Source organism: Bidens hawaiensis, unplaced genomic scaffold (assembly GCF_021521415.1).
Source record: "Bidens hawaiensis isolate Kalapana, Puna unplaced genomic scaffold, B.hawaiensis_p1.1 tig00419544_1, whole genome shotgun sequence".
Taxonomy (NCBI): Eukaryota; Viridiplantae; Streptophyta; class Magnoliopsida; order Asterales; family Asteraceae; genus Bidens; species Bidens hawaiensis.
In genome coordinates this window covers 185,185-198,979 of record NW_027504896.1, presented here as the reverse complement: position 1 = coordinate 198,979, position 13,795 = coordinate 185,185, and the positions used below count along the sequence as shown (strand labels likewise).

At 33.2% G+C, this 13,795-nt stretch overlaps 2 protein-coding genes across 2 annotated transcripts; both read left to right on the top strand.

Annotated features, from left to right (window-relative positions):
* The first annotated feature begins 1,068 nt into the window (after positions 1–1,068).
* Positions 1,069–4,473, top strand: LOC143609339 (uncharacterized). The gene is made up of 7 exons (XM_077084117.1): positions 1,069–1,222; positions 2,056–2,189; positions 2,274–2,331; positions 3,375–3,446; positions 3,541–3,636; positions 3,703–3,822; positions 4,423–4,473. The coding sequence occupies exons 2-7, from the start codon at positions 2,056–2,058 to the stop codon at positions 4,471–4,473; spliced, it is 531 nt and encodes a 176-aa protein (XP_076940232.1). The 5' UTR covers positions 1,069–1,222.
* A 2,531-nt stretch (positions 4,474–7,004) lies between these two features.
* Positions 7,005–8,971, top strand: LOC143609338 (serine/threonine-protein kinase Aurora-1). Its single transcript, XM_077084116.1, has 9 exons — positions 7,005–7,040; positions 7,184–7,303; positions 7,574–7,720; positions 7,816–7,911; positions 7,989–8,084; positions 8,167–8,263; positions 8,342–8,459; positions 8,568–8,640; positions 8,726–8,971. The coding sequence occupies exons 1-9, from the start codon at positions 7,005–7,007 to the stop codon at positions 8,825–8,827; spliced, it is 885 nt and encodes a 294-aa protein (XP_076940231.1). The 3' UTR covers positions 8,828–8,971.
* The last annotated feature ends 4,824 nt before the right edge of the window (positions 8,972–13,795 follow it).

Here is a 13,795-nt window from a genome sequence, read left to right as displayed (position 1 = left end):
AATACGGGGGATAAAACCTAGTATAGTTATAATCTTTTCTTAGGCTCTCGTTCATTGGAACGCCAGCTGTTTCAACCAAGTTAAGTTGCTTGAATCGAGGTATAAATAACTCAAAAACGTAAAAAGTAAAATAACTAAAATTTTTTTCCCATCGTCCTCGTTCATTAAAAAAAACTCGGTTTTGTCTTGGTTCATGTTCGTTTTTTTTGGGGTTTTTTTTTCTGGTTCCGTCTTGCTTTTTTTCGTTTCGGTATCTATTTGGTTTCAAGTTTTCGGTTTCTGTTCGATTTCTATTCAGTTTCGTGGATTTTCTTTGAGATAAAATTGGGTGGAGCTTGTTTAATTTAATCCATTCTAACCCATAAACAAACTCATTTTAACCCATATGTTAATCGCGTCGTTGTGAACAAAAAAAGAAGGAAAATTTGATTTTAATAATCTCAACTATCTGTTATTGGCTGATAATAATCACAACTTTGTTTATTCCCACCAGTGGTCCCAAATTTAAAAAAGTTAGCTCTCAATGGTCCTCCGTTAAAAAAAACCTAACGGCGTTATGTTTTTTTTTTCGGAATTTCAAATTGATTTTTTAGGTCTTTTGATTGGAAGAAGGATACGAGTCGATTGATGTAAAACTTAGCTCGAAACGATGCTTCAAATAGCTTGATTAGTGCTTCAAATCGGGTGTTTGAACTTCAAGTTAACAAAAATTAAGTTGTTTGGAGTATCGTTTTGAACTAAGTTTTACATCAATCAACTTGTATCCTTCTTCCGATCAAAAGCCCTAAAAAATCAGTTTGAAATTCAGAAAAAAAATTAACACCGTTAGGTTTTTTTTAACGGGGACTATTGATATCTAACTTTTTTAAATTTGGGACCACACTTGTGAAAATAAACAAAGTTGGGATTATTATCCACGAATACAAGTTGGGATTATTAAAATCCAATTTTTTAAAAAGAAACCATATGATTTGTTGATTCTCATTAGCTATCACCATCGTATGCGTAATAAACGACTCTTGTTTTTGCTGGTGCCCACCAAGTGTTTGTGAAAATGCCTGAGAGACAACCCTTGACAAATTTTGTGTTCTAATTTTAATTAATCTTTGTTGGGCCAGATTTTGATTTGAGCTTCATCACCAAGGTCCCACCTACCTTAACAAATTTGTTTGTGTAGTTTCTTGTGTTCACTTTTCCTGCAATCACTAGCTTCTGAAAAAAAGTATGCTTACTTTTTGAGTTAATTTCATGTTGAGAATCTGCAATTTGCATATGGGCATGTAGGGGTGTGCACGGTTCGGTTTGGGTCGGTTTTGAGCTAAAACCAAACCGATAACCGAGACTTCGGTTTTTGAGTTTTTGAAAACCGTTCGGTTTTAGTTTTTTTCGGTTCGCCATTTGAGCTGGAAATTTTTGGGCGAAAAAAAAGTTGGCCCAAAATATTGAATTTCGGACTAAATCATTTGGAATTTTGAAATTTTTTAAAGCAGTTTGGTTCGGTTTTGGTTTCTTCGGTTTGTCATTTGAGTTTGAAAATTTTGGGCCAAAATAATGAATTTCAGCCTAAATCATTTTGGTAACTATTTATTGGTAATTATACATGTTGGCTAAAGTATATGATATACATGTTTATTAAATTTTTTATAAATTTGTAAAAATAAAATATAAAAAAATGAAAATCTATAAATACGGTTATGTTGTTTCGGTTTTTATTTCATACAAAACTAGGTTCGTTTTGCAAAACCAAACCTTCAGTTTTTGCTTCGGTTTGGATCGTTTTCGGTTTCATTCACATACCTACTTAACCGATCTTCTTGGTTGTTGTTTGTTCTTTTAACCTTTCTATTTTTTTTTCTGGGAATGGATAAAAATATTAACTTTTTAAGTATGAGTGGTTTTCATCTTTTGTAATACTTCAATATAATAATTTCTGTCTTGTCTTAACAAATTAAATATCTTTTTGAGGGGAATGTGAGTTTAGTATTATAATTGTTGAGCTTTAAAAAGAATTCATGTTAATCAGTAATCATTACTTTCTTTAAAATGGATTGATAGATGAGGTTTGTGAAGCCACTCAACTTATACCAAGACTTGCTGAAGCTGCGCGCTCTGGACAGAGGCCGGTTTCTTGGTTTGGATGTCGGTCTCGCGGTTTCAGATTTTGACAATAAAGTTGCTTCACCATTAAGGTATAATTGTATAAACTTTTTGCAAATGCACAAACATTAATAGAATATGGTTGAGATAATATTGGTTGTTTTTATATGCTGCAGTGTTCTAGTTAGGAGGAAAAACAATATCGGTCTGATGGCTCTTGATTTTGAACAACTGGTTAGTTTTACTTTCACAACAATCTGTTTGTTTCTATATATATAAGACTAGTTTAGAACCCGTGTACTACACGGGGCGTAAAATATCAATGCATAAACTCTTTTAAGTTTTTATATACATTATATAGATGGAAACATGCCCGGCTCTTGGGGTGTGCCAAGTGGGCGACCGGCCGGGGTACGTTTTTTTCGGGGGCACAATTTAAAAAAAAAATTCCCGATGGTATATACGTAAAATACCCGAATGTTTATAATCCCACTATTTTTATAACACTCAAACACCTTTTAGACCAATTTTTTTTTTAATTACACAAAGACTTAGAGGCCCACTCAAAATTGAAAAAGGCCAAGTACTTTTAATTAATCAATATAAGTTACGGTAGCATATGCATAAGTGAGTTTTTCGAAATTATAGTTATTGAAATCTTATTTACGATCCACAATGCCCCCAACAACTAGTTGGTGATGATAGCTATCGAGAACGGAACGTTAGAGAGCATAAACTATGAAGAATTGATTCACCAATTTGTTATAAAAAATGTTAGGAGAGCTTCACAAATCCATTAGCTATTAAGTATTTAAGTATGTCATAAACTCATTCTAATACCATGATTTTTCGATAATTGTTATGTTTATCGCTATAACTTTAATCCGCGTATAAAAAATGTGTTTACATTACTTAGTACGTTAAGGTTTAAGGGGCATATTTTTTCAGCTCGGCCGAGGCACGTGAATTCTCAGAGACGGCCCTGGATGGAAAATGTATTCTATATACTAACGATTTAAAAAGAAATAAAAAATATGTATAAACTAATATATAATTGGATTTTGAAAATACAATACTATTTATTGTAATTTGACTTGCATTACTGTTTGATTGAAGACAAATGTTACATAATTAGATTCCAAAGTTTCTTAAAATAAGGGATAACTTAAAACAAATATGCTTTGTTAGTATAATTAATATTTTTTTTAAAAAAAATATATCATTATTTATTAGACAGCATAGATATAGATATGTTAATTTTTATTTTTTGTATGCAGATATCAAAACTATCTCTGTCTGCGTTTGTTGTCAGGTACCCGTACGAATACATGCAAAAGAACAGCGAAAATGCAAGTTTTTATTATTTCGTTTTTGTAACTTCACCCTCTCATTCATTCAGTTTGAACTTCATGATCTTATGATTTATTTCTTCATTTTAATCAGGCTACACAAGTGAAAGTGTTCGTAGATGACCTTAGTAAAACCGGGAAACTTGTAGACGTGAAGTATACTTTGTGGAACGAGTGCTACACGACTAAGGTGTTTGCATCTTTTTGCTCATAATGTTGAAGCTTTACGGTTCTGATGTGGTTAAGTTTGTAACAGAATGTGGAGTTATTGTTGAAGCCATTGAATTTGCATCCAGTGGAAGCTAAAACAAGCAGTGACAAATTTGCAGCTGTAGCAATATTGCAGGGATCATTACTTTTGTTATTGTCTTTACGGGTGTAAATGAGCCGAGTCGAGCCCGAGCCCCAGCTTGACTAGGCTCGAGCTTGGCTCGTTAACATATAGAGAGCTCGGGTTTCATTTCTAAAACTTGAGTGTGGCTCGTGAGTAGTTTCACAAGCTCGGTTCGGACTCGGCTCGTTTACTGTTTATTAGTTAAATTTATGTATATTGATAATTGTTTCTGTATATGTTTTGTAATTATACTTTTATATATAACATAATATATATTATTTAGTTATTTTTTATCATAATTTTATATATATTAGTAATTAAATAAAACTTATATAAGCAATAGGCCCGTTTAGGCACGCGAGTCGGCTCGAGCTCAATAACTAAAGCCTGGGCTTTTTTATTAAACAAGCTTATTTTTAGGCTCGAGCTTGGGCTTAGGCTCGTTTATTTAACAAGCTTATTTTTAGGCTCTAGCTCATTTAAGCTTGGCTCGACCCGAGTTTTTTTGCGAGCCGATCTCAAATAGTTTGCGAGCAGCTTGGCTCATTTATACCTCTAATTGTCTTTATTATCTTATATAACACGTTAATTATTTGCAAAATTCTTAGTATAAATTAAGTCTTATTTTTTTGTATTTCGCAGGCGTATTTGGATTTTGTGAACAGGTATGCTGTGACTGAGCAAAGCCAATGAACATCAAGACTTCAGTTTGGGGCCATGAGTTATGTGGCTTGGTTTTGAATATTTAATTGATTTATCATTTTATATGCAATATTTCGAGTTTCGATTTTAGTTGATATTTAAAGCAATATTTAATGTAACATTTTTATGTTTAGTATTTCAAAAATTTTGATAATACGATTGAGAAAACTCGAGGGAAATCAATTGTAACGCAATTAATAAATTGCATAAGTTGGTGAGCTCATGATTTACTTATCAAATAAAGTATTAAGAAAAAGTCTTCAAACGGAACGAAAATTATATTCGACTTAAGTTTCATTTATTTTTTCTATATTCTCACCGATCCTCATGAGTCGGTGATTTGAATCATTCGAGTTATTAGTTCCTTGCCATTTAAGTAAATGATTAAAGAAAATGCACCTTATACGAGAAGAAGAAAGAAAAACAATCTAATGATCTTTTTTTACACATTTCAACATGTTATTGGCAATTTTAAGTTCTATTGGCTTTTTTTAAAAAAGGTAAACTTTAATAAATAAACATGTGTTGTTTGTTAGAACATCACCACGAGCCACATAAAAGCGCAACATATCATTTTGTGTGTGCGTCGTGACTGTATGATGAGCGCAACATGCATCACCACGAGCCACATAAGAGCCACCTAAATAGGTTTTTACGGATGTTGCTTTAAACGCAGAAATCACTCACCTTAAAATAACAAAAAATAGCAAGCTATTGTAAAAGAATTTCAATACACTAAAAACAAAATTGATGTGAGTGTAGCAAAAGCTTGAAAATTGAAGTAACAAATACTAAAAGTCAAATGACTAAAATATTATAATAAGTCAACTATTATCCTTGTGCTTCAATTAGTATCTTACTAGAAAGACGTTTGCAAAGTTAACAACAACAATGTGTGCGAGAGCAAGCACAGACCGAGTCTGACCGAGCCACGGCTAGCGAGTCCTTGGCAGTCTACCTATATTTTAATTTTTGAGTAAAAGCGTTACATACAATTAATATGTTTATTTAATGGCTTAAGATCCTCATACACCAGTATGGATCCTCACACATCACTCTTTGCCTATATGGCTCGTATAAGGCTATACGGGCCGTATAGTTTGTGTTGGTCATTATTTCGTGCCTCGTATAGCCTTATACGGACCGTATAGACAGAAAAATTTTATTTAATTTTTAGGATGAGTAAAGTACTGAAATATTGAATAATATAATAGGATAAATTGTCTATTTAAATTTACATTACATGCTTGGCTAAGTAATTTTTAGTTGTACCCCGAGAGCCTTCGTTTAAGATTATATTATGTTACGCTTTACATAACATACTTGGCTAATAATTTGTAGTTGTACCCAGTGTTTTAAAAACCGGTACGTAACGGCCAGTTGAACCGGTTAAACCGGATTTTCGTAAGGTCACCGGTATTTAGAGTACGGTATTTTTGGGCGGTTTGCTAGAACATTGTACTGCCGGTTTTTTTCAAAAATACCGGTTTAAACCGGCAAACCAGTTTTAAATCCAAAATATTTTTGATATTTTTTGCAGCCCATATTTTTAAAAATGACTTTTAACATAGCGGATAAAGTTGAAACGAGTAAACACGATAAACAACGATTAGTTAATCAACCAATTTTTGTATCATGCAAATCCATATTGGTTTATTTACATCTTTTGTAATCGACTAATTTCGTATACAAAGTATATAAACTTTCTATCTGACTCGACCATTTTTCATGTGTGATATTTAGTTCAAGTGTGATGTTTATTAATGCACTTTTGGGTTTTTTTTGAGTTGAAGTGTATTTATATGAAATTACAAGGTAAATTATTTAACCCGGTTGAATCTTCCGATAAATTCCAGTTCAACCGGTTGTACCATTTTTAAACCAAATCTGGTACGAGTAAAATACTGGGTTTTAAAATATTGGTTGTACCCCGAAAACATTCGTTTAAGATTATATTATGTTACAAACAAGAAAACATTTGGCCTAAACATACTGATAACACATCACATATAGTCATTTTTCGGAAGCTCTTAACAGTGGTCAAATGCACGCTGACTTTTTCTGCAAAAGTTTTCTATACAGTCATATAGCCTTATACGGCCGTATAGGTTTTTATGGTGTGTCAGTGAGCAATACGAGCCATTAAACACCTATATGACTCGTATAGGTCTATACGGTCGTATAGGTTGCAAAAAGCAATTTCTTCCTCCTATCAGTCAAGCATATAAACCTATACGGCCCATATAAACCTATACGAGCTTTATAAGGATCACGTCCGTATGAAAATTATAAAAGTTAAGTTAAGGGGGGTGAGTAGAACTTTATGAAACCATCCCATCCCATCCCATCCCATCCCATCCCATCCAATTGAAAAGACGCTCCTCCGTTAAAATATGACCGTTGTGCAATAAAGGAGAGAGAAACCAGATCCTCCGCCTCTTTATTCAGACCCAATTCCCATCCATTCCCGTTACTCTTTCATCTTCATCTCTCTAGAATCATTCTCATTCCCTCTCTCTCTCATGGCAATCGCTTCAGAAACGCCGATTCCACAAAAGGTATGTTAACTTCCGTTAGCGTTAGGGTTAGGGTTTCACGTGTATGTTAACTTCGATTGTATCGTACATCTTAGGTTTCCTCGAATGAAATTGAAATGATTTTGAATTTGGACGATTGAGATGATGTAATTATTGATTTCTAGGTTTCGACTGAGGCGGCGGCGGCATCCGAAAAGAAGAGGTGGACGCTTACCGATTTCGACATTGGGAAACCGCTTGGAAGGGGAAAGTTTGGTCATGTTTATATTGCTAGAGAAAAGAGGGTTAGTATTATTATTATTATTATTATTATTATTATTATTATTATTAACATATCACATTACATTACAAACCTTAACTTAACATAACTAATAATGTATGCTTTTTTATATCATGTTAGAGAATAAAGATAGTATGTTTATCTTATTGATTGTTTTTCGTAATTTTACCGTTGTTATGTCATCGCAATAAGTACATCTGATTATTAACTGGTTAAGGATAGATATGTGCCTTGTATATAATCAAGATATGTGTGTTGTGTTTTCTGATAACAGAGCAACCACATTGTTGCGCTGAAGGTGCTCTTCAAAAGCCAACTTAAGCAATCTCAAGTGGAGCACCAACTTCGCCGGGAAGTCGAAATACAAAGCCATCTTAGACACCCTAATATCCTAAGACTCTATGGCTATTTTTATGATCAGGTATACATTCTGTTTAATTGTTTGTATTTGCTGTCTGTTAAGAGTCTGCAAACATAGTTTATAAAACAAAAATAACATTTTAATGATTTATACAGAAAAGAGTCTACTTGATTTTGGAATATGCTGCCAAAGGAGAACTCTACAAGGAGCTGCAAAGATGCAAACACTTCAGTGAACGACGTGCTGCTACTGTGAGTCTTTCGTGCTTCTTCAAGTTTTGTCAGTTTTAATAATTATAATTAACTAATATTAATCTTGATGGTGATAGTATGTTGCTTCGTTAGCGCGTGCTCTGATATATTGTCATGGGAAGCATGTTATTCATAGAGATATTAAACCAGAGAATCTCCTGATTGGTGCACAGGTACCTTGGTTAACTACATTTTTATGTTTTATTAATATATCATTTTCAGTTTTGTGTTTGACAAGTTTGATATCTCTTTCAGGGCGAGTTAAAGATTGCAGATTTTGGTTGGTCTGTGCATACATTTAGTCGCAGACAGACCATGTGTGGTACTCTGGATTATCTCCCACCAGAAATGGGTACGAAAAACTTATATAAATATGCTAAACTTATATCATTAAGTTGTTTTTTGTGCTAATCTAATAGTTGAATTACAGTGGAGAGTGCTGAACATGATGCAAGTGTAGATATATGGAGTCTTGGTATTCTTTGCTACGAATTCCTATATGGTGTTCCTCCCTTTGAAGCAAAAGAACACTCTGACACATATAGAAGGTAATGCGGTTTGTTAAACAAATGAATGGGTTGCTGTATTACATGCCAAATCCTGTATTTGGTACGGGCCAAAACGGGTCGAGTTGACCTGAAGTATTTGTTGTGCAGGATTTTGCTAGTGGATTTGAAGTTTCCTCCAAAACCAGTAGTTTCATCAGCAGCCAAAGATCTAATCAGTCAGGTTTATTCACATCGCATTGTGCTCGTGTTTGTGTTTAACATTTTAAAATCTGAAAGTTATTTACAAAATTGTTGTTAACACACAGATGCTTGTTAGAGAAAGTTCAAAGCGAATGCCGTTACACAAGCTTCTCGAGCATCCATGGATAGTTCAGAATGCGGATCCATCAGGAGTCTACAAGGTTTAATCATCATCATGTTCGCTACCAGTTAATTCACTGCCTATACCGAAGGGGGAGCAAGTTATATATATATTTTCTTAACAATGTTTGCTTGTTGTATCTGCTTTGAATATTGTGTTGCTTGTTAATGGGGAAATCAAGAGTATGAATAATGCATGCAATTCACAGGATCCAAGTTAAATTTTACTGAATTGCATAGGATCCAAGTTAAGTTTTACTGGATTAAAAAAAAAATACCAAACAAAATGATTACATCAGAGTTGTTTAGCAACGGCATGCTTGTTAAATGGTCTTAGCTATAACTAGCTTCGTGCTCGAAATGCCCAACAAATATCAACTTATCAAAAGGTGAAAACACGACTAGTGTGAGAATGAGGGTGGTGTTCTCATACAATTTTGTGCTTGTTTATGGAGTTGAGTCTCATTAATGTTTTAATGAATTTAAAACCACATCATCTCCGTCTTGAAACAATTGGCAACTTTGTCACATGTAGGCGGTAGAGATTGTGAGGAGTGTTATCTTACATTAGAGTTTCATTGTGAATTTGTATACACACCAATGTCCAACATGAGGAACATTGAATTAAATGAGTCAGTTCTGTTTGAATTCACTCTCAGCTCTATCTTCCAACATTAGTATCAGAGTTGCTTGTCCATTTTGACTCCATGTTTTATAACTATATTTATTACCTCACTAGAACCTACAACACGGCGAGCAACACTAGGAATCGAGGATGAAGAAAAATCTTAAGGAACACAAAATACTTTTTTGCTACGATGAGAATTTTGCTCCCGTTGTCAAAATCACAACCATATGCAGTCTCATTGTTGGTGCTACTAAAAGTCAATGCTTTTTTGCATGGTGATTTGATGAAGATATTTATATGAGTTTCCTGTATGTGTATATATCGAATGAGGTTACATAGCTAAGTTTGTACATTCATCCCGAGCACTCAATGTTATCACGCAACCACATCCCTTCAACGTCTACTTTTAACTATTGCATAAAACTCAAAAAGTTACAACCAAAAACACCAACAATTGATAATTACAATTTAAAAGAAGATTCATGTCTTACTGGTCAAGTTGTTGTAGCTGAATACGGGATGGTGGTAGTTATTATCGAAACACGGATCTTTGCTTAGCTTGACACACTTTAAGTCGAGATGGTTTTTATGGACAACACAATGACATGTTAGTTTTTTAATGATTGTTGGCTATTGTATATTTATACATAATATACTAATAAGAACTAAAAGTGTGTTACATATAATAATAAATCTACAAATACAAGGAGGTCCCAATATTGTCAACAGTGATATTTATTGTATTATATATAGATCTAGCATTAACAAATTCTCTGAATGGATATCACGTTCATATTAATTTAAAGACTTATTTCAAAAACTAATTAATTTAGATAAATATAGTCTGAATTGGAAATCAATATCACTGGCCTATTAGCTCAGTTGGTTAGAGCGTCGTGCTAATAATGCGAAGGTCGCAGGTTACTTATATACATATACAATTATCAACTTCTTTATATCTTAATGGTTGTACATTGTTTGGTCATTTTGCCATTTCTGTCCATAGGGACGCATATGACAACTTTTAGAAACCAAGAAGACGGAAATGCCCAAAAAAAAAATCTTTTTGGATGGAAATGGCAAAGCGACCAAACCACAGAGACGTAAACGGCTGTTTACTCTTAATTTATTTTTTTCATTTTTTACTTTTAACCAAAATACATTTCATTATTTACAACTTTGTGCAAAAACATTTTTCATTTTAACCCCAACACTTTTCACTTTCTATTTTGATCCCATATACTTTTCATCTTTTGCAAATTTTGTGTTCACGTTTGTTATGACAGATGTTTTTGAACAAGACATAAAACATAACTTTACGCAGTCATAATTTGTTTTTGAACAACAATAACGGCGATAATTAATACGATAAATAAAAACGAACTTATTAAAGATATTTATTTTTAACAGGGCTAGCTCAATTGTTGTGATAATGAAGATCAGAACTATGCTTTTTCGAGAGGTTGACAGTTTGAATCCTAGCCAAAACAGAGGTTTTATCCTGTTCGTGTTACGTTAGAGGGTTTTGACTATTGTGGCGGCGCAAATGGTGTTTGGTGACATCAAGTAAGAAGGTTCCTTCAAGGACGCGGGGATGACTCGAAACCAGGGGTTATGCCATTCGAAAGAAACTATGGTTTCAAACCGGGTTAGCTTCGAGCCGAAGTACAACCATTCAATTATACAATAGGCCATCGCTATTTTAAAAATAAAATAACAACATTATACAGTTAAGTGCCATTTTAGTACCTGTGGTTTGTCCAATTACGCGATTTTAGTACCGTTTTTGAATTTATTGCAAATAGCTACCTCACTTTTCTAAAACTTGCAATTTTAGTACTTTTTTTCTAACCCCGTCTATATTGTCCGTTAAGTCATTATTTGTTTTCTATTATAGCTAAGTGTCATTTTTATACCTGTGGTTTGTTCAATTACACAACTTTAATACTTTTTTTTTCCAATTTATTGCAACTAAATACTTTGATTAGTTGTGGATAGAAAGACAAATCAAGAGAGGTATTACATATTACAATTAAAATATCATCTCTAACCCTAAATAAACAGATCAACCCCCCTCCTCACGCTCATTGATCCTTCAAACCCTAACCATTGTTCATCTTCAATTTCAATGAATTATGATATCTTGTTTTGTTCATGTGATTCGTTAACCGTCATTCATCTACAATTTCAGTTGATGTTATACTAAAAGGTGCGAAGTTGTGTGATTGTTATTTGACTTGATCCTTCGATGTGTTAAAGAGCTACTATTATCATACCCGAACTTTTAAAAAAAATCTACGCACATAAAGAAAATGCAAGAAAAATGGCTAAGATGAACTCAGATCTTGAGCTACTAGAAGTAAATTGGCAATCAAGAACAAAATGCTAAAAAATATGTTAGACATTTCATTGCTGTTTTTCATCTTCTATCATGTATTTAGTTGTCTTTTAATTGTAACATGTAATATGTAATGTCTCTTTTTGTTTGTCTATCTATCATTCTATCCAAAACTAATCAAAGTATAAAGTTGCAATAAATTCAAAAAAAAGGTACTAAAGGTGCATAACTGAACAAACCACATGTATGAAAATAACACTTAGCTAAAAAGAGAAAATAAATAAAATAATCAAAATTACTAATTTACCCTTGACTTAACGAAAAAAATAGACGGGGTTAGAAAAAAGTACTAAAATTGCAAGTTTTAGAAAAATGAGGCAGTCATTTGCAAAAAATTCAAAGACGGTACTAAAGTTACGTAATTGAACAAACTACATGTGCTAAAATGGCACTTAATGTTGGCATTATATAATAACTAGATGTAAAAAGTGAAATGAGTCAAACGACACATCTTTTCAAAAGGAGAAAAGGTTGGGCTAGTAGAGTATAGAGGGCCTAGAGGCTATAGCTGCAATACTTAGGAACCTACAATGGCCATTACATCAGTATAGGTTTATTATGGATTTTAGACTGGAACCAATACAACGTCACCAGCCACTTCGGAAATCAATCGTTGTTACATATGGAAGTCATTCACATGCTTACATTTATTAAAGTTCTTATCATCAAGTTTCTATTTGGTTTTTTTAATAGAGTTTAAACTTTAAAACTACCCTTAATATCTAAGTTAATTTTATTGAGACGAGATGTTAATAATTTATATTGATTTTAGTTTAAGAAAAAAACTCGTCATTATAGAAAAACCCATTGAGCCCTTTCCACTTTAGTGAGTGATAAGATGGTTAACGTATAAACCATGAGGTCTTAGGTTTAGACTTTATAAAATACAAAAATTTAGTTGTTAAAAAAAATGAAAATAAGAAAACCCCATTAAGTTTCAGAACTGAGTTAGTACTTGGGTTGGGTCTAGTTTTCATAGTTGTTAGGTGCAACTATCTCAAATAAATAAAACTTGTTTCTAAATTGCCCCAAATTGAAGGGAAGAAAAAATGTGCCTCGAAAGAGAGAAATTCATTTTTGGATTAATGTATTTCGTGTATCACGATATCAATAACAGATTTGACAGAAAAATCTTTCAAAGAGCGAGATGTTATAATCTTCAAAATTTGAATGAATTTTGATGATGAAGGTAGACCAAGTGATGTCCTTATATAGGTGTTGACTCGACACCAAGATTGAGGTGAAACGTCGCGACTGTACTAAAGGCGGTTATAATAGTTTACCATTAACACTAGGTACCACAAAACTGCACTTCATTAGCAGACCCACCAGCTACCGAAATTCCGCAGCTGTTATTGATCTTTAGTTTTACTACTGGAGTCACAAGTCACAACGACCTTCACTAACACTAATGAAGTTCAAAGTCACTACCGACCATTTAGTTTACTATATCTTTAAAAGATCATTTTATGCAACCTTTTGTCATCCATGTCGATCTTATGCATTTTGAATAAAGTACCTTTAAAGCAACTTTTATCATACATGTGGATCATTTGCCATCTAACAACTTTTTTGTTTATTGGCACGCCCAACTAGGGTCTTTGCACTCCAAGCTACATGGATCCAACCTTTTCATCCTGCCAAGCTGTTGCCCCGGACCTGCAAAAGACCTTGGGACCCCTCATAAGATATTGAGTTTCTCAATATCAAAGTTACAATAGTATTTGACAAGTTTGTAGTGCAGACCTCCTAAGTCTTAACTTTGTAATAATGTATATTGTGATTTCTCATTTGGTCTATTGTAAATCCAATTACTCAAATAGCTTGATGATATTAAGTAGCCAATAGTTACTTTAGCTCAAATGAATTTTTTAAGTTGCTGCCTTTTAAATTGTTCCTTGTCCATGTTATCTTATTCTTAATTAACAAACATTTATATATTTTTTTGCTGAGGTTAAAGATCCAATGGAAAAATATTGGAGAATGAGG